Raw genomic sequence first — 26,528 nt, forward strand, 5'->3', positions numbered from 1 at the left:
GTAATATTGTAGGGTAATTCAATGCCCAATTAAATGGAAATGCATATACTGTACCACCATGCAGTGTCTGAGGCATTACTGAGGCTGGGGAATGAAGACCTGCTTTCTTGTCTGATTTTTCATGCAGTTGCAGTCATTTTTATTAATTCTTTGTCCATGATGCAATTACATATACTATACATACACACCAAGAATGAGCATGTCCCATTAAGAGAGAGAGTGTGTGTGTGTGTGTGTGTGTGTGTGTGTACTGTATGTACCGTAATTTCCGGACTATAAGCCGCGGCCTTTTACCCATGATTTGAACTCTGCGGCTTATACAACGGTGCTGCTTATCTATGGATTTTTACATCTAACGCAGAGCTATCTAAGGCTCTGAGCTAACGTAACGGCCACTAGGGGGCCACCTGCGGCTTATAGTCCGGTGCCGCTTGTATATGGCATTTTCCCTAAATTTGGCTGGTGCGGCTTATATTCAGGTGCGCCTTATAGTCCGGAAATTACGGTAGTTGTACATGCGTGTGCGTGGCGTGCGCATGTGTGTGTGTTCCATGCCGATGTGCTTTGGAGTGATTCCTTTTGTAAGGCATCAAAAGACAATTAATCTGTGCTGTCACTCATGCCTAGAGTGTCATTGGACTTCTTGGCTCATCATGTTGTGCAGAAACTCTCGTCAGGAAATCCTGTCTAAAATCACTGCACAGTTGATGTCAGCATGTGGCACATATGGGGGATGTACGGAGCAACCTCACTGAAACATGAGTTCATAAAAGACACTGGACTGCTGCACTGGAAAACAGCAATTCCAAGTGATCTTTTAAGCTTCTGTTTGAAGAGACCTGCCAGAACTGTCCTGCACACAGGTCCAATGTTATGTAAATATCCTCTTCCCATTTATGTGGGATCAAGAAGAGATCCTTCAAAAAGTGTGCTGTGCTCGATCAAGGTTCCTCTTCCGGAAGAAGGCCTTTCCAAACTCATAACTGCTGATCATAACCGCACAGGCTGGGGCCACTTTGATCACCCTGGGCAAGAAACCTACAGCACAAATGAAGAAGATGTACAGTTAGTACACAATCAAACTTGAAGTGTTCATTTCACTCTTAAAGTGTAAAATGGTCCTTTATGTGTCAAATTATACAGTATGTGTAGTTCAGTTGAATTTCTAACCTAGCTAATAGCTAAAGTAATATGGTATGGTGAGTTAAATCATTGAGTTAAAATAACAAGAGATAACTGTATACCAGCAAAAAGGCCCCTGTAGCCCAACTCGGAGCGTATGTCCTTCATTATTTGCCAAGTGGACGAGGTCTTCTTCAAGGTAACTACAAGGAAACAATGGACAATTTGAATTCAGGCTAGTGCATTCCATGGAGTGTACTTTGGCATCCCTTTTGAATACAATACTGGGTAAGTGTAACACATTAACTGACCTCCCAGCGTCTCCATCTCCCCCAGTTGGATCTGTCTCCTCGTCTTGACAACATCAAAAGGCAGAGTCAAGATTCCAGCAATCTAGTAAACATGACTGAAAGTTAAGTCATATCTAGGACAATGTAAACGCTCTCTGCCATATACATTATAACACATTGTGTGTATTATCTCACGTCTTGATTGTTACTGGGTCAATGATTACACCTAATATGGTAAATGGTGCATTTATAGTGTTTTTATCTTAGGCGCTTTACATAGATGGTAAATGGTGCATTTATATAGCGCTTGTGCATTACATTCACCCATGTAACCACACATTCATACACCGATGGCGGAAGAAACCATGTAAGGCACCAACCTGTACATCGGGAGCAATTAGGGGTTCAGAGTCTTGCTCAAGGACACTTCCACACTAACTCTGGGGGAGCCCGGGATCAAACCGGTGTGTGTGCAGACTTTATCGTTATCTTTATGCATATCTAGCATCATGATGCCCAGGTGTGGCAACATAGCTGGTACTGCCAGCGGTTAGAAAAACGTTGAAATGGGAATGTCAACCAGCAACAAAATAGATAGTCAAAGATATCAACACATATCAACAAGTTCATGTTATTGTACAAGGAAATAACATTTTGTATGATAAACGTTGCAATGAGGAAAGCTAAGACAAAACAACGTATTCTTTAGGTCAGACACGGCTCATGACAAATAAGTTGTGTGAACTTGTGTCCTGAATTGCAAGAGCTGGTTGAACATTCGTCTGACTTTATTTGATTCGTTGTTCTATAATGGAATAAAATCAGACCTGTCCACAATGTTAAGGTGACAATATGTACTTCTGCAAAAATGTCAAATGCCGTTCATTTTTCCAGTATTATGTAACCGCATGCAACAAACTGCTCCAACTGACTGCCGGAAGGTTGAGACATTCCTCCATCCCGCCAGTTTTCACATGTTATGTTAGTAATACTATTTCTTAATTATATGTAGGGCAATATTTCCCCAAATAATATATATAGCTGAGATTTCAGGTGTCACCTTCCCCGATAAAACCACAAATGTTTTTAACCGTGTTAAATCGGTCAAACATCTTATTGTGGGCTAAAGTTTAATTATTAAACACACCTAAAAAGGACTGTGGTTTGTTTTGGTACTCACTGATCCAGAGACAGCTCCTGCAGTAAAGGTGATGGAGAAGGTGGCCTGAGATGTATGGTACTGCTCACACAGCCGGGCCTTCACCAGTTCATAGTTAAACCAGTACAGCGCTTCACAAACATACAGAAAGAGGAACTTATTTCCATGACTTAACCAGCGCAATGCGATAGTTCAGGTAGGCACGGACATTACTAGCTCACTCTCCCTGGACTGAAGTATATAAATACTGGCGTCTTCCTGCTGTTTTGTACTTTTCCCCATCTCGTTTATTGTGAGGCCTGGTTGTCCCTGTCCACTGTCCATGTGTGTTATTTATTAAGATTATTCCATCACAGTTTCTGTTCCTGCGCTAAGGTCAGCACAAATTCCTAGAAAGCTACTGGCCTTGGTAAATAATGTGACTGGCATATTGGTATATCGAGTTCTACTCAGTTTAGACTGTGTGATGATAATGCAGTGGTGTTGTGATTTTTGGTGGGTCACTGCCGGTCTCACCCGAGAAAGGCACATCTCTCAAAACGGTGGGGCCCCAGCCCCTATAAAGGGACAGCCAGCCGTCCTGGGCAAGAGCTGAGCGCATACACGCGTGCAGCTCGTTGTAGGAAAGTTGGCGAGACTGCATCTTAGTCCGCATCAGCTCCAGTGGGCTGATCACACTCACAGCTCCCACTGCAATACACACAGGACAAAGACGGCAACAACACATCATCAAGACACCTGTCAAACTCAATACATCATAAACGCATGCTTTTCAATGTGGTTTGTGCATGCATGTGTGATGATGTTATGCAACCTAGTATCATGCCTGCTAGTCCACTTTGTTTTAATCCATTAAATACCTGTACATGTCAAATGTATACACAAGTGAAGATGTGCAAATAAATACCCAAATAAATGACGGCATCAAATGCTCGTATACAAACATGAAATTTGATGACATCGTGACGATGCTTTGACAAAGTTGTTCGGCCATTTCATGCATGAGTCTGGTGTGGTTTCATTCATGTTTGGTAGCATTGGTAGTAATGTTAAGGTTAGGTGGGTTCAGGTTTTGGTGAGGCTTAACGTCAGTAAGTTTAATGCTTGTTTAGTAAACATGGTCCACAGGGCGGATGAGAAGTAATGTGTAGATTTCACGTTTTTTTTTACACATCCTGAGAAAACTTTCTTGTGACTACCTTTCAACCTTTCATGATGTTGATTTACGCAAGTAAATACAACAAGTACAAGAGCACAAACAAAACTCTTACATTACGTACAGTAAGAGCGCAAACACACAGAAATGCGCTCTTACTTATGGTGCGTAAATCCTAGAAAGGTAAGTAAGAGCGCAAACACACAGAAATGCGCTCTTACTTATGGTGCATAAATCATAAAAAAGGTCGCACACACCTGCTGAAATTTGTTTATTGGTGTGACACATTAAAGCCAGTTCTGTAACAATGGGTGCATTGTTACAGAAATTACAAGAATACATTTTTGGGCAGACAAGAATTAAAATTTGGGCCGGCACGATGTGTTAATTGTCCCCCCCCTGCATAATCAGTAGCACTAAAGGTTTTCAAAGAGATAGATATACCTGTTAGATATACCTGTCAGACAGTAGGATACAAAGGCTGAAAGGCATGCAATTGCATTCGAATGGGTGATTGAGGGTCGCGCTCTATACGCGCAGCGGCCAATCCGCTGACCACTAATAGGTCTTGTTTTTGTCCTAGTGTATGGATTTTGGCCAGGCAGAAAAAGGATTTGGACAGGTGGACGCCGTATTGTTATGCAAAGTGCGTAAATCCTAGAAAGGTAAGTAAGAGCGCAAACACACATAAATGCGCTCTTACTTACTGTGCATAAATCATAGAAAGGTCGCACACACCTGCTGAAATTTGTTTCTTGGTGTGACACATTAAAGCCAGTTCTGTAACAATAGGTGCATTACATGCCAGGCAGAAAATGGATTTGGCCTCGCCTTATTGTAGATACGCCTCTGATTACATGATTGGTCGTGATACTTGGTTGATTTTATAATACTTACATCTTGCGAGAGCTCCAGCAACTAGGGGGATATGGTTGCCTTGAAGACCCATGTTGTATCTCAAGAAGTCCCGGAGTTGATCATAACAAGTGAAGTAGATGACCGTGGCGGGTACTGCCATCACTCTACACAAAGAATGATTAAATATCAACTATCAGTCACTGAAGCCAAACACTGCTGGTAACATATTGAAAGTTAGTTCACTTCATAGTCTGTTCTACCAGCCTCTTTGGCAAACAACAAACAACCAGTGAGAGGTCTTATTCATTTCCTAAATGTTCCATTCGTTTTCTTATGTGGCTGCAACCGCTGCATAAATGTTCATATTTGGCATTGTACACACAGTATACAGACAGAAGAACAGGAGGATGATGTGAGAAACCCTCACAGTTGGTGTGAACCTGTGATCTCCATGGATACACTATACACTTATCTTAATTCTATACTTTGTCCCCTCCATCTACACCAAATCTCTTCACCACGCATAGCCGGTCTAAAAGCTCACAACACGGGGCGATTTGATGCATAGTAAGCATGCAGATCTTGGGCTTGTTTTCACCCCCAGAACAGTGACGCAAGTTCGCTTTTGTGTAACACTCACAGTGTTGGTGGTAACCCGCTCCATAAAGACCTGACACCCTCATGGCGTGTGATCTTCACAAAAGCATCCTTTGGGTGAGAAAGACAAAAACATATCAATTTATTTGAAATATACATACCGCTAAATAACAATGGAGATAACCACAACATCAGCATTGTTTGCAAGTACCATAGCATGGAATAAACGCTCTTCTGGCAGTCAGAACTGCAGACTAATCCCCAATTTTCTGCCTCTACACCTCACCCCTTGGCCCTAGCACTCTCTCCTTGTATCACTTCTTGACACCTTTTTCTATATGCTAGTTACTATGCAGATTATATGTTTGTTACATGTTGTCATGCTATTCTTGACCACTTGTCAGTGTTAAGAATCTCATTTAGCATGTTTGGAAAGATGTTTACTTGTAAAGATGCTGGGTTGATTATTTACCTGGTATCCTACTTTCTGTGAGCCACTATAGTGTTCTCTCTCAGTTCTCTCTACTTGTGTGACCATTTTACCCTGTTGTTTGTTAGAGTTTGCAGACTCCAATCTCGCACTTGTCAGAAGAGTGTCCGCTACATGCCTAAATAGTAAATAGTCATTGTAATTAAGGATTACTTACTAGAGTCCCACTGAAGTGATTAGGAGTTTTATACCAGCTGGCGCAGCTGGTTCCATTCGGAGTCTGACAGACATAGACGTGGTCCATCAATCCATTACAATACAAGAAACATTTCCCTGAGAGAAAGACATAACCAAATAATCAGCAGAATATATTAAAGGAGCACTCGACTGTATTTCAACTTGATCTCTCTGGCGCACACGCAAATGATGTCACCGTGTGAGACAACACACAACTGGGTATCACGCGTAAGCATATAAAGTATAGATCTTCTCACATAGGAAACACATTAATACAGGGAAATGTCAATGACTATTTGGCCATTATGATGGTAACATCAAGGCTGCCCCAGGCTGTTTGTTTTCAGTTTTTCGGTATTGGAAAAACCTCAGAACAAGGGACTTTATGCAACCATTTACAAGGGAAAACAACCCAAAAAATGAGTTATATTCAAAATAAATTAAAGATGTACATAAGTTATGTTATAAGGTACTGTAACTCACGTCAGAAGAAAGCAGCCTCTTAATTAACATAGATATCACGTATGACCCATACCACAGTGAAGTAAGACATATATATATTTAACACATTAACTACCAGGTATTAATCCATTCATTCTTCCGCCATCGACAGTGTTTTCCAGTGGGCAGAGGGGCGGAGCCAGCAATGGAGTAAGACGCGTGTTGAAGAGCTCCTGCCAGACCCCTTTTAAAAGTATTATTTTACGGTATATTATTTTCACTGCCGGTGTTGAAACAGTTTTAACTAGTTTTAAAACTACTCGAGAGCAAGTCTGAGTGCTTCCAGTGCCTACTACAACTCAGGGGGCATGGTCCGACGGAATCTCCGCAAGTACCGATACGCAGGCCTCGAGCCAGAGGACTCCTCGGAGCAGAGTGCTACTGAGACCGGAGAACACCCATCCAGCCCGGGGGAGGAGCCGAAGATGGACGCCGCCATGTTGAAAGCCGACATTCTTGCTGAGCTAAGAGCGGACATTTCCTCTATACTTAAATCGGAGCTAAAGAGTGTGTTTTCTGACAGTGTTTTCCAGTGTTTTTATCTTATTTTGAAGACCCGCGGGACCAGAGACATGGTCCCAGATATAAACAAATGCTGTGTGTGGAGGGGCAGTCGATCACTCTTTCACCTGGAAAATAGATGTTGTAACCGCGACCATCGGTTCTTTAGTTATGGGCCGTTAGCCGTGAGCTTGTTTTGACCAATCTGTTTACATTGAGGCAGTTCATTTCCGGTTGTATGATATCTGTCGCTTACGTATCTATCGTAAACCCCTGAAAAGACCATTGAACATAGTCTTTGGCAGTGAAGCGTTGGATTTGAAAGGACATAAATTGGCAGTCAATGTGTAAACAGCTCTTAGAACAACTTATGGACGTCTAGTGGGCCCACTACACTTCGGAAACTACTAATAAATACGTTTGTTATAGTTAGTGGTTATTTAGTTTTACAGAAACACTGTTTAATAGTTGGGCTGCGCAATGCAGTGGCATTTGTTGTTGCGAACGCAGTGAGCACTTACTATGAGACCTAGCAGATCATGTCTGTCTGTCTGTGTGTCTGTCTGTCCCGCTATCCAAATATGGAGTGTGTTGCATCAGCAATCACTCAGCTCCATATATGGGCACAAAAGGGGCCAAGTCCACTCAGCTCCATATATGGGCACAAAAGGGGCCAGTGATTTGTTTGTTGTGGACCTGGCCCCTTTTGTGCCCATATATGGAGCTATACGTCCAAAACCCAAATATGTACGAGCTGCGTTCGCTTCCCGCGTTTGCGCGTCTTACTCGTGCTACTGTTGAACTGAAATAACCTGGTATTTTGAGCTACAATTATTGCCAGAATGTTGTTGAACTGGTGCCAGATTTGAGTAAGCAGATATGTCAGGTCTGATACTCACACTTAGAGGGGCGGATGACACCACTCCAGGGAGCGGAGGCTAAAGCAAAAGAACCAGAGATAAAGTACAAAGACGGTGCAAAAGAAACAAAGCAGAGAGGGTTTAGTAAACGCATCTACTAACAGCTCTCAGGGTCAGAGGCCTTAAGACCTAACCATGCAACTCCTTGCAACATGCAACTCTTATTCCCAATGGCCGTTGCAAGGCGTTGCATTGGTGTGTATTGGTGTGTTTGGGCCTTACGAAACCCGTTATGCAATCTAACTAGAGAAATAACTTAACACAACACAAGGAGACAAGCAGCAAAAAGAGACAAACGGGGACACTGACTAAATAAATGGCAAGTAGTCAGTGTGCTGTATCGTTGTACCTTGATAGAATGGCGTTTGCTGTGCCTGCAGTCTTGTCTTCACAACATCCAGCGGTGTGACTGTAGGAAAAGGGATGCGAGATAGATACAATTCAGTGATCTACTGTAATCACAATCAGCATTTAGGACGGTGGGTCAATAAGAAAACTAATGAGTAAACGAAAAAAACTCTTTGGCAGAAGTTTCTACTTTTCCAGATCAAGGACATTCAATCAGGATTGATTGATTGAAACTTGAATGGGTACATTTCAAACAAAAGCACATGTCAATACAAAAACTGCTACGAGGATGAAACCGATAAGCACTAAGAATTGTTTACATCGGATACAATACATCGGAACAATTAAAGACGTACAAATATACACACTGATCTCACCAAAAAGTGCTGTGAGGAGAGCTCCAGTGCCAGACGCCAGCATCTGCTGAACCGGAGAGATCCCAGCCGGTTCAGGGGTATGAACTGTCCGCTCGTTCATTCTGGCCACCTGACAAATGGTGAATACAAATATATGAAAAAAACAGACAGAACACACGCAAGCACTCCTTAAGACCTAAGGAGTGCAGACAACTCGTGAGCACGCCTACCTGATCAGGTTCTCGGATCCCCAGCATACACCTGCAGGCTGTTTCTAGATTCCCCCTGAGTGTCTTAATTCATTCATTGCGAACGCAGTGAGCACTTACTATGAGACCTAGCAGATCATGTCTGTGCGTGCGTGTGTCCCCCCTTTGTGCCCATATATGGAGCTACGTCCAAATATGGAGTGTGTTGCATCAACAAATCACTCAGCTCCATATATGGGCACAAAGGGCACAGACACTTTGTGGCCATATATGGAGCTACGTCCAAATATGGAGTGTGTTGCATCAACAAATCACTCAGCTCCATATACTGTTTTCACTAATTTCACAGTACTACACAGTTCTCACTAATTCGTAATTTATTCTAATTGTTATTGCAATTTACGATCTGCGTTCGCGCGTCTTACTCATATCTATACTCAATTATGCTCAATAAATATATATTCTAAATTCCTTCTAAGAGTTGTCTGGCTGAACTAACTGTGTTGGTTATTCTCATACCGTGTTACATGGATGCCATTGCCAATAACTGCATGCTAGTAGAGGAGGCTGAACAAACAAGTCAAAAAGGACACGCACATCTATACCTTTAGGCTGGGTGCTGGATCAAAATGAAGTCATATAAGAAACGAAAAGATCGGCACACCAATTCAGGCTCCCAAGTTTCTTTACTTATAATCAGGTTATTGCCAATAACTGCATGCATTATGTAAGACAACAAAGATAAGAGTTCTAGCGTCACAATGAACAGTAACTGAATACTGACCTTGTGGTTGATGTTATGTCAGTGTCCTACATGCAGTTATGTATAGTGTGTGTAATGTATGCCCCTTGAGATGTTCCAAAATTGTCCATCCATCTCAATATGAATTAGGGGAGAAAACTATACGAAGTTACGAACCAAAAACAAGACAAGAAGTCTGATGTTAGATTTCTCAAGTCATCTGCATAAATACATTTAAAATAAAGCTACAGTATATAGACGAGTAGTCGGGCACTCAAAAAGAAAATAAAAGAAAGAAGAAAGAACTGCCTGAGCCTATGAGAAGGGCTTTTTTTTCTTCGTCGAAAAAAAGAAATACTTAAGATAGTAAGTACAGTTCTTGAGTAAAAGTGCTTTGGTACTACTTTACAGTTTACACCAATTGAGGAGGGCTAGTAGGAGGAGGTGGTATAACGAAGGGTTCGACGACACACTGATAACTTATCTGTTGTGTGCACAACCTCTACAACGGTGGTTTTCAACCAGTGGTCCGGGGACCACCAGTGGTCCTTGAGAGGGTTCCAGGTGGTCCCCAGCTAAATGATGGGAAAGTTAGTAACCAAATGGACCCTTATAGGTCTTTAACTCTTGAGAGCGTCAAATGAAACCAAATGGTCCCTTCTGGGTCCATTTGGTTTCAAGGGACCATTTGGTTTCATTTTACACTCTCAAGAGTCAAATTATTGTTAAACATCTGCATTACTTAATTTACAAGAAGTCAATGTAAAATAATTGTTATTTTGATCAACGTTTGCCTGTTATCTCTCCTAATGGTACCAACATCAAAAAACAGCATGGGATTTACATGGGATAATAAATACTAAACGGACGGACTGACCCATAAACTCCACAGAGAATAGTGATTATTGTTTGTGTGTAAACAGTAACACATTGTAAACACCCTCCATTAGAAGTCATAAAAGCAAGGAGGAAGATTACACATTTTATCCTGATCTGCCTGAAGAGCATGCCTTTTAATTAAATCACATTAAACGTAATTTGATGACCTTTCATTGTGAAGTGTGGCATGGACAGTTTGAACCTTATCTGTAGCTTATATATCTGTAGCATTTATATACCCTAGTAGTGAATTACTACAAATACTTGATTCCTGAGTCAATTAACAGAAAATAATCTACCGGTAATCATTCTGTGTAGTTAAAATTATGATTAATTCCACAATTTATGATTCGCAATTAGGTTGATAATTGAGTTCAATCATATGTGCATGACCACATACAGACATGATACAATTAAACTGCCTGACAAATTAAGATCGATTACAAATGGCCGCATAACTCAAACTCAAAGTCTGTACTGTAGCTTAGCTCTAGCTCTAATGCGTTGCATTTAGAAACGCATTAGAGCTATGGACCAGAGATAACTGTAGCTTAGCCATGGTTCACATGACGCTCGAACTTCATCATGACAGTCATGTTTCAGGGCTAACTGTAGCTCTGGTTCATAGCTCTAATGCCGAAACGGCAAAGACATTAGCGCTATGGACCAGAGCTAGATCATACTAGCTCGCCTCTGACCTCTGTCTACAGTACATTTATACACATTAAATAAAATAATAATAATAATAATAATAATAATAATAATAATACATGTCTAAACATTTGTTTTTGCTAAGTGGTGGTAATGTTAAAACATTCAACATCCAAATATTTAATTTAATTTTTTTGGAAACAATACCCAATTTATAACACCCACCTATCCTGTTAGTTTAATACCAATATTTGTATATAACGTATGAATCCCTACTACCAACTGATATGGCTCTGCAGCTGACTCAAATAAATATGGTAGGCTACATGGCTAACAGATTAGCACGGTAGAAAAGGAGTTAACGACATGGACAGCATGGTGGCTTGAATTAAGTTAACTACTCACCGCTTCTTTTCCTAAGATTGTCGTACCGACGTGTTTTCCTTCATTTTTGTTTACAATATAATAACGTTACCAGCCACGTTCAACTGCTAACGTAACGTTGTTACGTTACATCATAAAAGCATGCTAGTAGTAGCAGCTGCTCTGTACACTGTGTACACTAGCGTCCACCATTATTCCATTACAATGACAGACAGAATATACAGCGCCCCCTGGTGGATTAACCTTGGCGTTCATAATAGTTTAGTAAACAAAAGATTTCCTTTCCTAAGAAAAAAGGTATATGCGAGACATTGCGAGTTCACACCGGTTCACACACGGACACGGTACAATTAAACGGATCATCGCAGCATGAAGATGCTTTTAATCTGTGAATTAATTCAAACGTTTTGTTTGCAGGTTGAAGTTGAACACCAATGGGAACTCATACATGATGCATGATGGGATGTCGTTTCGTTTTTATCCGGGGCGTGTGTATGCTCTTTGTAATATAAAAGAAACTTCCCAGACACATGACTGACCACTGACCAGTGAGCAGCAGCCTGGACGTCCATGGGAGAGGTAAGAGCAATTTATTATTAATTGTTAATTTAGTATGCTATATTCTCCTTATGGAGATGCAAAGGTTTTAATCCATTGTAGTCGAGGATCAGGGTGGAACTATTCAAGGTGTTTGTATCTTATTCTGCTTTAATAGAACAATATCCTCATGTCATGAGTAACTTGAGTGAGAGAGTGATTAGAAATGAATGCTTCCACTAGTAATAGTAGCTTATGCATATTCACTAGTAGTAAGTAACTAACTTATGTTCTGCATAGTGTTTTATTTGGCTTTAGCTAAATAACATTAAACAAGGGATTCAAAATGGGGAAATAGTTTATTTTGATATTTGCTTTTAAAGTAATATTTGTGGGGAAAATAATAATAACAGACGAAATTAAATATATCCCATGGTCGTTGTTATAAGCTGTCCATGTACAGTACATCTAGTCTGTGTACTTGAACTTGAGATACAGTGTACTTGATATTTATTGTGTACTGCCTGTACTGTAGCATACTTTATAGATAGGCTACGAGAGACATCTCAGCACTAGTAAGGTCAGCCTTGCTGCATTAGTCATTATCATATTTCACGTTTCTATGTATCATATCTTGTTGTCACGTCATTATGATCCAGCACTATATATGTTCCCGTTTGTGTAATACACTTTCTGAACCTTTAGCGTGATACTGTCTCGTGTTGCGTTATTGTTCTCCCGTGCCCGCCGCCGCAGTCGCCGTACCAAAGGAATACTTCAACGGATTATCACACACCACCCAGCCTGCCAGTTTAGAGATTACAACAGTCATCATTAAACAAAAAAATATTTTAGGAAATATTTCATCTTCAACCACATTAACCCTATAGCATCCCTTTTCTGGTCCAAATAGACATTTTGCTAAAAAATATCAGATCTACCCCCCTCACTCATAACACATTGCTTTGCAGTTTGCAGGAGTTGTGAGCCTGTAGATATTTGTGGTGAAGAGATTTGGAGTAGTGAGTGAAAAGCACCCCTCCTTTTCACCCCTGGGAGACCCAGGTGAGGTTGAAAGAATGAACGGCACCTACTGTACCATGACTTCTCACTCTCTCTGGTTCTTTCTTCCCCTTTGTCTCTGTGCAGATGCAGAAGTGGGTTGTATTGGGTTGGGCCCTGCTGGCCCTGGTTTGTGCACATGACTGTCCAAACGGTGGTCATTGTGAGGACGACCACACATGCTGCAGTGCCCCGGAAAATGGCTATGACTGGATTGACTGCTGCCCATTTCAGCAGGTAACACAGAAAAGTGAAAAGGGCCAAGTACAGAGCCGCAATCGGTGTGTGTGTGTGTGTGTGTGTGTGTGTGTGTGTGTGTGTGTGTGTGTGTGTGTGTGTGTGTGTGAATGGGTGAATGTAATGTATGTAATGTACAATCTATGTAAAGCGCCTTGGATAAAGGCGCTATATAAATGCACCATTTACCATTTTACCATTTACCACTCAACCACTGACACAAAATGACATACAGTAGCTGAAAGATATGGTTGCTGAAATGTACACAGAAGGTGCTGTCTCTCAGATAACTCCCACTCTAAAGTAGATAGACCAAAGTTTGCACACGTATGCTAATCATCTTCGATTGTATTTAACTGTTTTATGAGACTGCCAGCACCATAACCTTCAATGATATTATGATAGGAGCTTTAAAATCACTTTGGTAGTCAAATATTCCTTCCCATTGTTCCCTCTATAGGCTGAGTGCTGTGAGGATAATAAACATTGCTGTCCGGAAGGCACACTCTGCAATGTGACGGAGTCCGGCTGTGTGAATGCAACCATGTCATTCCCGTGGTCTGAGAGATTTTCTGCCGGACCACCCAGACTTTCGAAAGTAAGAGATATTACCCCCAAATAAACATCATATCCCCAGTAGTAGCCCGTCACGTCATTGGCGGAGTATAGCAATCAGCTGTTTGTTGAGAAGCTTCAGAAGATCGTTTACCTCTTGTTCCAGTGAAGCTTTCCATAGCTTTGTTTGATTAGCTCGGCAGCCGGTTTGCACTGGAAACACACAGCGCCTTCACGTGTTTCCGGTGCAAATCTGCTGCCGACCCAATTAAATGAAGCTATTTGGAAATTAATTGGAAGATAAAATCGGTATGCCATCTTCTGAAAACTGGGACTACAGTTATGCACAGAGAAGTTTGTGTGCTCATGTTGTACTTGAGCAACACACTTACCAAAGATGTTGTGATCCCTCCAATGTCTGGCTTTCACTCGTGATGTCATGTGGCAGCCATGTCTATGGACTTTTAATGTGTCTTAAGCAGGGCCTCACTATAGCCAAGTCTATGGACTTGTAATTGTAATGTTATTCTTAAGCAGCTTTTCAGCATGCCCCCCATCGCGTCATGTGGCAGCCACAGTTGGCACCCCTCACTTCACACAAGTGTGAAACACTTTAATTGTGTGAACCTTTGCTTACTATAAAAAGCAAGTCTCAATTGCACACCTGCAAAGGTGACGGGTGTGTAGTAGAAAACCAAACGAGGGCCCAACTTTCATCAGGTTATCTTTCAAAGATAACCTAATGAAGGTCTAAGTAAGAGACGGAAGACAGTGTGCGAGAGTTTCTTCTCTTTCAGTATTGTTGCTTACTGACTTGACCTAAATTGTGTCGCCAGTGTTAAAATGTGTAATATATGTATATCTGTACATCTACTCTACTTGTCTAATAAAACGATGGCATCCCTGCAGTCTTTTAGAATGATCAGGCCGTACTTGGGGGAGGATGATGACAACATCTGTCCTGATTTGTCTCGCTGTCCGCCTGAGTTCTCCTGTCTGAGGACTTTGACACGATTTGGTTGTTGTCCCCTGGCCCAGGTAATCCAGCCTGGGCCGAACACAGTCACACACACATGCACACACACTTAGTGTAGGCCTAGATTTAGTGAATGAACCATTCCATTAACTTCAGTGCATTTCCTGAACACTCGCAGGGAGTCTCGTGCTCTGACGGGAAACACTGCTGTCCCGAGGGCCACCAGTGTAGCGCAGACAGCCGCTCCTGCATCAAAAAAGGTTGATGTTTTCTCTGTCTTATTGTCATCCTGTATATTTGGGGAAATGCCATTACAGTTTTCAAACAGCCCCGTTCCTCTTCCGTCTTCGCAGAGCTAGTCAGCACAGTGATGTGCAGTGACGGGAAATCTGAGTGTCCTGAAGAAACCACCTGCTGTGAGGCCCCAGATGGTAGCTGGGGCTGTTGTCCCATTCCAAAGGTATAGAAGATCTAACTAAGGGTATTTTCTTCACCCACAGCAAAATAAGATCTACCCAGTAATATCCTGTGTTCAGTTAACTCTCAAAGTTTACACTTTCAGAGTTAAAAAATAGTTTACAGTACTGTGTATAGTGTGTAGATCACATTCTATGGTCTTTGTGGGCAGCCATGTCTTTAAGATCCCAAAGGGTTAAGCAGATCTTGTGTTGTGCTTGTAAAAGTTGCCCACCAATGGTCTATAACAGGGCTGCCCTCACTTTTGAATTGGTAGGGTTTTGTATAATTACTTTGTAATACTAGGCCTATACCCTCTTGAGAAGAAAGTAGGCCTATTGCATTGTGGGTTTGAGACACTGACAGGCTCCTTTTGAAGTCATTCGTCTTTGTCACATTTGTCATGTGGTCTACCTGCACAACCTTAGTGATCTACTGAAAGATCACAATCTACCTTTTGGGCACCCCTGGTCTATAAGAAAAAGAACGACCAGGTTATTTGACCTCTGTGGCTTATTATCCCATTGAGAGATACTTAATGTTTCTTTATTAGAAACATCGTGCACATTAGAGCCTATCATTAGATGATGCAAAAGCGTTGATCCAAGCTTTTGTTTTCTCTCGACTCGATTACGGCAATGCACTTTATTCTGGCCTGCTAAAGAAAACAACTGACATGCTACAACTTGTTCAGAATGCGGCAGCGAGAGTTTTAACTAAAACTAAGATGAGAGAACATATCGCTCCAGTTTTAGCCCCTCTATAAACTGGCTCCAACGTTGTTTTTAGGATTGATTTTAAAATAATTTTACTTAAAAAATATAAAAATATATATAATATAAAAAAATATATAATAAAGCTCTAAATGGTCTAGCACATGTCATGAAAGGTACTCTATAAATAAAGTTAATTATTATTAACAGGCTGTGTGCTGTGAGGATAAGACACACTGCTGTCCTGAAGGTAGCACCTGTGATGTTCAGCAGTTGAAATGCATGTCCTTATCCACCAATAAAGCTATGCCCATGTGGGCCAAACTTCCTGCCAGAAGGAGAGCAGACTGGGAGAACCAGAAAGGTCAGAGTTCATTTTTTCATCCAAATACCCAATACTGCAATGTAGAGAATACAGAAATGCTCTGTTACAAGTACAATTCCAGAGTACAAAATTATTGGCATCAAAATATACTTAAAGTACCAAAAGTACAGTGTGCAGTATTGCACACTGTACTTTTATGTATATGTATTTATGTATTATGTATTTATGTTGTACCATTTCACAAGTTCAAATTGTATAGAGATGTTTTGAAAATAGCAGATCTACAAGCTCACGGAGCATCGCGATGCAATGCATTGTGAGCTTGTAGATCAGCAATTTTCTTTTTAAAGATTGTTTTGGGTCTTTTTGCCTTTTTTGATAGATTTTAAAGTAGTTAGACAGGAAAGTGGGGGAGAGATGGGGCGGGGGCAAAGGGCGTCGGGATCGGGACTCGAACCCACAACACGCTGTCAGGCTTGGTGCCTGGACCGCTCGGCCGGCCCAGGCCATATAGATCAGCTATCTGCAATAAGTAGTTAACTAGTAACTAAAGCTGACAAATAATTGTAGTGGAGTAAAAAGTATAATATCTGCCTCTGAGATGTATTGGAAATACTGAAGAAAATACAGCAGTCACTTTACACCACTTCCTACTTCCTGCTCACCCTGTTCACCGTCTAGATGGGTACTGTGTGTTCATGCTGCTCTCTCTGGGTCTATGTTCACTTTCAGAAGGTGCACAAGTAACAGCACAAGTTATGAGGAATGAAGTGACCACATCACCTGTCACTGAGCAAGCAGGTAAATGCTTCAGTCCTTGTGCAGGAGCATTGTGGAAGGTTCTCATTGATATCAAGCTATTCCTGTTTTCCAAAATAAATGGGAAACCGTTGGAATGGAATATTGCCCTCATATCAATATGATTCAATTCTGTAAACCACTGTGGTTCTTTGGGGCCCCCAGTAGCCAGTCAACATTTCTTAATACAGCATCACAATCATTCTCATTCTAACCACTTTATACATATTTTATACATTAGCTATTCGTTATACAACCTAACGGTGTGTCACTTCGTTCCGCTGCTGCTGTGAGCTTAGCACAAAAAAAAATACTCTTGAAAGTATTAAGATTAAGAATAATAAAATTACCACAAACGAAAATCTAGAACTAATCCAGTATAAAGCAACGACAAGAATGTACTACACTAGAGATAAGTTTGATCCCACATCCTCTGACAGATGTTTAAAGGAGAATTCCATGCTGGAATGCTTTCTTACCTTTCTTTGTAGTTGTTACGTCCCCACCAAAGAGGTCCAGGTGTTATTTTGTGCAAAAACTCCTTATTGGCTATTTTCCCTACCATAAGCCCTCAATGAATTGCATTGAATTGAATGGGGCTATGGGGTGTTATGCTAGTTCGCTGATTTCCATCGAAAGAAGTAGTAAAGTGTGCAGCTTGGGATATTATTTACATTATGAAGAGAGGATATATACAAAGAAATTATAATTTTGAGCGATGGAAATAAGCGAATTAGCACAACACCCCATAGCCCCATTCAATTCAATGCAATTCATTTAGGGCTTATCAGCTTATGGTAGGGGAAACAGCCAATAAGGAGCTTTTGCACAAAATAACACCTGGACCTCTTTGGTGGGGACGTAACAACTACAAAGAAAGGTAAGAAAGCCTTTTAGTATGGAATTCTCCTTTAAAGTGTTGCACACAAAGGGACTCCCTTAAACATGCCTTCTGGTACTGCAAGAAAGTTAGAAAGATCTGGGAGTGTTGCAGTCGTGTTTACACCTATATGATCTGTATTTTCCAAAATATAGAGGAAACCAGATGCCCAATTAGCAGGCAAATTATTTTTTCATGTTTAGTATATAACCAACTGGGTAACACTTGCTATGCATCCCATGTTTATAACGCATTATGAACACACTTATAAGACATTATAATCTTCTCATAACCATGTATAATTACATTTATAAGCGCTCATAAATAATCATAATACTTTATAACCTTAATCATAACACATTATAAACTTTATTATAATAACTTATAATATCAAGTATTATAATACTTCATAACCTGCTATGTATTCCATGTTTATAACGCATTATAAAAAATATAAGACAATATTTTCTCAAACATTTATAATACATTATTATATATGTTAAATGTTAAATTATTATAAAAAGTTCATGAACTTTATCATAACACATTTTGACTGGGGAGTCATATTTTGATGGCAGTGCATCAACTGTCATAATTTCACCCCCCTCCCTATCTAAGTATTGGACAGTATTAAGAGGTTCATATTCATTTTGTATTCATCTTCATGGACCCAAATCATACCCTAGAAAGCACAAGTGTCTATTTCAAACAAAGTTTTTTAGGTATTATATTACTTGACATTAATAAGTCAGTATAATAAGCTTTATAATGTGTTATGATAAAGGTTATCACTATTTATAAGTACTTACCGGTATTTACTTACTTACTTGTAAATATATATATATACACACACACACACACACACACACACACACACACACACACACACACACACACACACACACACTATTATTATATTGTCTTATAAGAATTTTTATAATGCGTTATAAACATGGAATACATAGCAAGTTATGAAGTATTATAATACTTGATATTATAAGTCATTATAATAAAGTTTATAATGTGTTATGATTAAGCTTATAAAGTATAATGATTATTTATTAGCGCTTATAATTATGAGACAAATCTAATATATTAAGTGTGTTCATAATGTGTTATAAACGTGGGATGCATAGCAAGGGTTACCAAAAACGGTTATTGCAAAACTGTAAAACCAAAGCAGCACCCTCCCTTCAGGATTGGAAATCATTAATGAAATATTATTTGAGTATTGAGAAAACAATGGCGGAGGACAGTCACAAAGAAAACCAATTTAACTATCTGTGGAGTTCAATTCATGAGGGATTGTAGAGAGGAGTCAACGCTGTGTGTGTGTGTGTGTGTGTGTGTGTGTGTGTGTGTGTGTGTGTGTGTGTGTGTGTGTGTGTGTGTGTGTGTGTGTGTGTGCGTGCCTGAGTAAGATTGAGGTGTGAATGAAAATAAAATTAGAACCTTGGGTGGGTGAAGCCATAACATTACTGTACATGTAACATGTAACATGTAATGTTTAATATTTCGAATGTTATGTAAAACCATTCCTTGTTCCTCCTTGACAACGATCATTTCTTATGATATTGTGTATGGATCTGTATTCAATAATGTATAAAAAAAGTATTAAGAATGGGGGTCCTTGTCATGAACATGTTTGCGATCCACAGCTGTAAACACCTCTATATATTCCAGAAACTACTGTTACCTGCGAAGACTGTGGTCAGGAAAGCACCCAGGGCACAGAGCATGCACTAACAATGCTCGGAGACGCTGAAACGGCGTGTAATATATCCTGTGATTCCAACACCGCTTGTCCAGACAGGACCACCTGCTGTAAGAATACAGAAGGAGGATGGGCCTGTTGTAATCTACTGGAGGTGAAGAGAATACAAGTACATTATCTAGAAGTATTTAAGGAAGATACTTTTTTTAAAGTCAATGTTATTGAAAAAGGTCTAACGTGACTACACCAGACTGTTTTGGCCTGTTGTAAACAACAGCAAAATCTTTAAAGGTACATCAAATAAAGTGGCATAATAAAAAGGGGTCACCACATTCAGCATGGTTCATTCTTCAGGGTGGCAGGTGAAATGATCAACCCCTCAACAAAGAAAATACATGGAGTTTTATGACGACTTGCACGAGGAACTAATTCTATCCTTAAATGAAGTCTTTTCGACAACTTCAACAATTATTTTACTTTGAGCCCAAACCAAGTATAGTGGCCATAATCTTTGTCCCTCTCATTTTGCTCATACAGGCCGTGTGCTGTGAGGACCACATGCACTGCTGCCCCCGTGGCTACACCTGTGATCTGACCACCCAGACATGTCTGGGTCTCTCAGGGTCTGTGCCCGCTGTGAAGAAGGTACCAGCTTATACAACGGTGGCCCCCAGTAGTCAGGGAACCTCCCAGAGCACAGAGAATGCACCAACAACCCACAGAGACGATGGAAAGGCGTTTAATATTTCATGTGACTCCACCACCTCTTGTCCAGACGGGACAACCTGCTTTAAGAATACATCGGGAGGATGGGACTGTTGTAATATGCCTGAGGTAAAGAGATGGCCCTACATGTATAGGCCTGAATAATTTAAGTATGAGAAAATGCAAGGTTTTATAAAAAAAAAAACATTAAGCAAAACATAATGTAGCTGTATTGTGAAATAAATAAAAATGTTGAAAGAAGATTACCAAGATCTCACGCTACCAGACAATTGTGTTCTACTTCTGTCTGTTGTAACTTAAAGTTGAATAAAATGCCATATTAAGAAAAAAGCTAAAAAGTGCCTTTTGGCCTAATAGTGCCGCTAGAGGAAAGAAGAAAGGCCACTGGGTCACCAAATTCAGTAGGATTCATTATTTAGGTTGGCAGGTGGACAGCCAACCTTAAGTCATTACCACCGCCCTTACACACACAAATACAATACACAGAATCTTATGATTGCTATGAATGTCCCTGAATCCGTAAACTTGCTGTCCAATAACCTAAATAATTATTTTACTTTATGCCCAAACCCTCCTCCAGTAGTGGCCATAATCTCTGTCCCTCCAATTTTCCTCATACAGGCTGTGTGCTGTGAGGACCAAATAAACTGCTGCCCCCAAGGCTACACCTGTGACATGGCCGAACAGATGTGTGACGGTCTTTCAGGGTCTGTGCCCGCTGTGAAGAAGGTACCAGCTTATACAACGGTGGCCCCCATTACTGTGGCAGCCACAACCCAAGAGCTAGAAGAAGAAGAAGAAGAACAAGGGGCAGAAGACGGTATTCCATGTGACAAACACACCAGCTGCCCAAAATACACCACCTGTTGTTTCATGGCTTCAACTCAGAAGTGGGGATGCTGCCCACTGCCAGAGGCGAGCTACTCTCCGTAACTAATAACTATGTACATCTTAAGACGGTATTATTTACCATATTCCCACACAGTCCCTTTGCCGTTTTGCACACTGTTAAGAAACTTTAAGTTCTGTATAAGAATGCCAATGCCCCCGCCCTAGTATATTGTATGTGTACAATGAGTGAGAAACCTCACTCTGGGAATATGATCAATAAATAAGCAACATACCACTCATTCATAAAAGCACTAATTAAGACATAAGACTGAAGTAAATTTGTATACGTCTTCTTTCACTTCCCCACAGGCGGTATGCTGTAAAGGTGGAACCCACTGCTGCCCCAAAGGCTACTCTTGTGATCCGAAGAAAGCCACGTGTTACAAAGGGGAAGTGGTGATTCCATGGTACAACAAGCTCCCAGCTACCAACAGCCTAAACGCTGCTCCCAACGCTGTTGAGTGTGATGTCCAGAACGCATGCCCTGAACACTCCACTTGTTGCCAGCTCTCCACAGGACAGTTGGGCTGCTGCCCTCTGCATGAGGTAGGTGGGTGTGCGTGTGGGTACGCGCAATAGAGAGAGAAAGACAGAGGTGAAAGTAAAAGAGAAATATTATATAAGAGGTTTTTTTAATCAGCTTACATGACCTGCAATATCGCTATGGATTAACCCTAGCAAAAGTAACAAAATGTAAAACACAGGACACATAAATGGTCTATTATTTTCTTTACCAATAACATCCTTTGTACCTTGTCTTCCTTCAGGCTGTGTGCTGCCCAGATCTGGAGCACTGCTGTCCACAAGGCTACAGCTGCAACCTGGGCTCAGCATCCTGTCTCAAAGTCACCATGCTACAGCTACAGAGAGTGCCGCTAACACGAGTTTATGGGCTGGCATCACTGTCACCGCCCACACCCCAACCCACGTTGTATGACTTGGGGAGGGTTGTCCAATGTGAGGGTCAGTCCACCTGCAGAGACGGAGAGACATGCTGCAGGACATCCACCACTACATGGAGCTGTTGTCCGTTGTCTCTGAATGTATGACATGCACTGTACAGTACAATAACATTAGAGCACATGATATAGACTGGAAAAACAAAACGCCTACAAAAGGATAGTGAGACGTTTTATTCAGGGTTGCATGTCTAATTGCTACTTGAGGCTGTGGCCTACGGTTGGTCTCGCATAGCCAGACAATCAGACTTCTCCGCCTACTGATATGTGTGGAGAAATGGGTGTGGACGCTGAAGAAAACTAGCAGAAAACCAATCCTGATAACATCCCATATGAAGGGGGGGGGGGATCAGACATATTCAGTTCTCTGATGGTATGGCTATGCAAGACTAGCCTACAGTGAACCCACAATTGTCTTGCATACTACCAAGATAGTGATCAAACTGGAGTAGTATCAACAGTAGGAGAAAGACACCATATCAGTATGTCATTTAAATATTGCGTTCGGCTGAAGAAGCCTTATTTGAATATTCAGTTCCATAACGACTGTCCTCTCCCTCTTGCTTTATTGCTGACTGTCCACCAGGCGGTGTGTTGCAACAACATGAAGCATTGCTGTCCTGCTGGCCATACCTGCAGTGAGGATGGGACCTGCTCACAGAACACAGAACTCAGCTGGGACAACTGGCAGCAATTCTTCTTCAACAAGAAACGAGCTCTACTTGTGTGAAAACACACAGTTTTTCTCTACTGTACTTCATTTCCATATACAATGTAGTTTAGGGAATTAGGGGACATTTTGAATGTATGTTGGGATACTTAAATTGCATTAAGCTTGCACTCTCAGGGCTTGAGACAAATTGCACTAGGGAATCGTAGGGATGCTACATTTTCTACTTGAAACCATCCTTTAGGTTAAAAAATAATTGTGTTTAATTTTTTTATTCATTTCCTCCAAGGGCACGATACTTGTATGTGGTTTAATGTTGTTTTTACACTGCCAATAATAGCCACCATATTCTGTTTGTTTGAATTTAAACACACTACTTAGGCTATTTTTCCATCACAAAATAATTGTGCACAATCCAATAATATAATTAATTGCTTGTGTTTTTAGTTAATTAAAGAATTCTGATGAAAAGAGTGTTTGTATTTAGCAGACAACAAAATAGTCACGTTTTCTTCTTGTGGGTTAATACTAATGACACAGCTACTATAATGGCATACTATTGAATGTAAATCAAAAGAGTCTGAACATTTGCACTTTTAAAGGAAGTTGTGTGACTTGCTTCGCAGTAAAATCATGTTCATTTATCCATCTGTACAAATGTATTACTATTAACCAAATGAACCACTCTGTTAAATCACTGAGAACATTACAGTGTAAGTGGTGTGCCACTGTCAGAGTAATTTCAGGACTTTACAGGAGTGTGAAGCAGAATAGACAAGATAGTTGGTAGAAAGTAGTTGGTGTGCTTGACATTTGAAGAACAATATTGTATCTGGACTGTGTTACAGGCCAATGACCAATGCCATATGAGGTGACATCAGATGTTGTCAAGAGTAAGGACATGTTGCTGCAGAGGATGTGGGAAAGAAAAGTAGAGTAAGAGAAAAAGCAGTGTCTGCAGCTGTGGGGGTGATTACTGCAGGTTCAGCATAAATCCTATTCACTTTCACTAAAGGATGAAGGAAGTGAAAGTTTTTTTTTAAAACAGTGTTTAGTGTTCCCTTTGCAGACACATTCTCAAAGCCTCCCCTTGACAAGAACTCAGAAAAACAAAACATACAGACATTAAGATTCTGGGATATTGGATATCATGTGGGTTCAATTTCATGCGTTTTTTGTCTAACAATATAAAGCTACCTTCCCTGGACATAGATGAGGCCATTTCAGTACACCACATATCTATGAATTTAACCTCTTCTCTTTGCGAAACAGCTGTTTCTTGGAATTTCTTATTTAGCTGACACTACATGAAGTACTTCATCTTTGTAGAAGGAAGTGAAAGAGTAAATAATCCAAGCAGAAAAGGCGTGCTGGAGCTGTTAAGACAATGGAGGGAAATGGAGGCAGTGCAAAGGGAATTTGAGGAAAAAAGGAATGGAGCTGAGCTGACCAGAATATCTGCATACCATGGACAAGAAAATATCATATTTGACATGCATTGCCATGGATTTAACTTGCACTGTTGAACACCGAAGACATCAGAAAGGATTCAGATGGGGCAGCCACAGCTGAATTGTAGACTCAGAAAGGCTGCCTGGGAAACAGAAAGTCACAGGTTCAATTCCCATTTCCCAGTCCCAGAAATGTGTTGAGGTCTCTGAGCAAGTCAAGACACTTGACCCCAAATTATTCCCCCAGACCCCTGTGCTATAGTCTGACCACTTGGGCAGCAGCTGAACATTGATTCAGATTTTACGGGGGCCAGCTTCGAATTGCAGCCGTCCGTATGTGCCCTTTGAGAGCGGTTTTGAAGGAGTCAAGGGATTTGCATGTCTTAATGACTGTTGGTAGGGCGTTACACATTTTGGAGGCATTAGGAGCGAAAATAATTTAGTCCCTTTGTGCTGAATCTGGGTTGTACATGGTTTGCACTCCCTCTGGTGTTGTGGGTGTGGACTTTGTTAACATTAAGGAAGTATTTAGACAGGTACATGGGTATCTTGGTGGTGTATCGAATCTTGTGGACCAGAACCATTGCAAGATGCTGTACTGTCGTCGACCCTAAGCCATTCCAGCCTGTCTCCACATCTCTAGAATAGATAATACAGAGGGAAGATTTTCACCAACTCAAGACAATTTAGGCTGGATTATAGAGTAGACCATTTTGTGAATGGGATGAGGATCACTGGTGGACAGTGGACACTGCTAACATGGACACTAAAATAATTTGCTGTGAAACTGTTTACAACCCAGTAGATGGCGGTAATGCAACATTATGGATGCCAAAAGTCAACAGTGTCAGTAGATAAATAAATATTGCTACTTATTTATTTATTGTTCAAATATATCTAACTCATGTCATGTATTTATATAGTTTCATATATTTCTTTTTTGTCGTCGTTTTCATGACCATGTTGTCATGAGTTTTAGTTCAGGGGAGGCACATGGGTTCAATTTGAATTTGATTCACTCATTGATCTTGCGGACCACCAGTGACCAGACCAGTCCTGACTCTTCGCGATCAGGTCCCCCGGGACTTCGACCGCTAGCCAGGGACCTAGTCCGAGGGCCACTGGCGGGTGGGCCAATCCGAATTTGGGCACGTTCCGGGCCCAGGGCGGTTTGAAGTGGTCCATCAGACAGATCTTGCCCCCTCGGTACATTTTGGACGTTTTCCCGTCTAGTTCTGGCCTGGGATGGCGACTTCGGGCCGGGGGGCAGTCGAGGGGTAGGTGACAGACCGCCGTATCTCAAACTCCACGGCGAACTCATACCTGAGATTCGAGAAGGTCGTGGGACTCGTGGATGTACCAGCACTTTCCGAACCAGCGCGTGCGGCGTTCCCTCCTTGTTGGACTCGAGTCAGAGTCAGAACCAGTCGTTGTCGGCCGCCTTGTTGTTCTCAACGTACTTGATGAGAGGGGCGCGTTCGGAAATACCGCACAGGAGCGCACTCGCCTATTAGTTTGCATTGCATACTGATACTGACTGACCAGTGACCACCACCAAGCACTAATGTCCAGCTGTTGTGGTTGTCGTTGTGGAACTTGTGGACAACGCTTTTTAAAGAAGGAAAGGTCAGATACGTCCCCCTTTTTTTATTCAGTGTGAAACTGAAATATAGCAACAGAAAAATATTTGTGCCCTTGGTCTGATCTGATGTAAACAAGTCTTATTAGAGAGCAGATGCGTATCTACAATAAGTCCGCCTATCCAAATCCATTACTGCCTGGCCAAAATCCATACAATGAGAACAAGAGACAAAAACAAGACCTGAGAACTATTAAAATGGACAGCTGATTGGCCGTTGCGGTAGATTCCATTGGAATGTAAATGCTTGCAGCTTGCCTTTCAGCCTTTGTGTCCTACTCGTCTGGCTTTTTCTTCTTTCATCCTCATAGAACTTTCTGTATTGACCTGTACTTTTGTTTGAACTGTACCCATTCTACAAATTGTAAATAACATTATCATCAATCAATCAAACTCCCAGTCAGACTGCAGTCAGTCAGCAGCACTCCCCCCCAGTGCGTAGAACAGTGTTCTGTGACCTCTCCTTCTTTAACAATACTCCTTAAGTAAAGAAGGAGAGTTGACGTTGCACTGTTTTCAACTATTCGCTCCTCCCCCTGTTTGACGTATGGAATCAAATCACCCCTGTCTCAACTTCTCAAGATGGCGATGCACCTGCT

At 41.2% G+C, this 26,528-nt stretch overlaps 2 protein-coding genes across 5 annotated transcripts; one reads left to right on the plus strand and one right to left on the minus strand.

The window, feature by feature from the left end:
• Positions 1–262: 262 nt before the first annotated feature.
• On the minus strand, positions 263–25,836 carry slc25a39 (solute carrier family 25 member 39). 4 transcript variants are annotated; one of them, XM_080777050.1, is made up of 12 exons: positions 25,614–25,836; positions 8,497–8,605; positions 8,121–8,180; positions 7,751–7,789; positions 5,830–5,945; positions 5,226–5,293; positions 4,625–4,749; positions 3,088–3,261; positions 2,593–2,702; positions 1,434–1,515; positions 1,245–1,325; positions 263–1,038 (listed from the first exon to the last, which is right to left on the minus strand). In XM_080777050.1, exons 1-12 carry the CDS (start codon positions 25,809–25,811, stop codon positions 920–922), a joined length of 1,281 nt encoding a protein of 426 aa, XP_080633176.1. In that variant the 5' UTR covers positions 25,812–25,836; the 3' UTR covers positions 263–919. The 4 variants fall into 4 exon arrangements, with proteins under 4 accessions (XP_080633176.1, XP_080633178.1, XP_080633179.1 ...); XM_080777052.1 differs by lacking the exon at positions 25,614–25,836 and adding an exon at positions 11,362–11,532; XM_080777053.1 differs by lacking the exon at positions 25,614–25,836 and adding an exon at positions 9,469–9,816.
• Positions 11,797–22,899, plus strand: grna (granulin a; the record flags this gene model as incomplete). The annotated part of the gene is made up of 14 exons (XM_080776410.1): positions 11,797–11,919; positions 13,027–13,176; positions 13,637–13,774; positions 14,641–14,769; positions 14,886–14,967; positions 15,061–15,167; positions 16,087–16,240; positions 16,934–17,002; positions 19,563–19,747; positions 20,131–20,427; positions 20,941–21,234; positions 21,520–21,756; positions 21,978–22,253; positions 22,756–22,899. The coding sequence occupies exons 1-14, from the start codon at positions 11,911–11,913 to the stop codon at positions 22,897–22,899; spliced, it is 2,271 nt and encodes a 756-aa protein (XP_080632536.1). The 5' UTR covers positions 11,797–11,910.
• Positions 25,837–26,528: the final 692 nt, after the last annotated feature.

Source organism: Protomyctophum bolini (assembly GCF_963924005.1).
Source record: "Protomyctophum bolini genome assembly, chromosome: 11".
Classification (NCBI taxonomy): Eukaryota; Metazoa; Chordata; class Actinopteri; order Myctophiformes; family Myctophidae; genus Protomyctophum; species Protomyctophum bolini.

What these genes read in the sequence shown, in the direction of transcription:
- slc25a39 (XM_080777050.1), bottom strand. Translation starts at nt 25,811, where the DNA reads ATGCAAACTAATAGGCGAGTGCGCTCCTGTGCGGTATTTCCGAACGCG. An exon ending in ACGACCTTCTCGAATCTCAG is followed by an intron (nt 8,606 to 25,613) that starts GTATGAGTTCGC and finishes ACCATTTGTCAG; the next exon opens with GTGGCCAGAATGAACGAGCG. An exon ending in ATCACTTCAGTGGGACTCTA is followed by an intron (nt 5,294 to 5,829) that starts GTAAGTAATCCT and finishes TCTCACCCAAAG; the next exon opens with GATGCTTTTGTGAAGATCAC.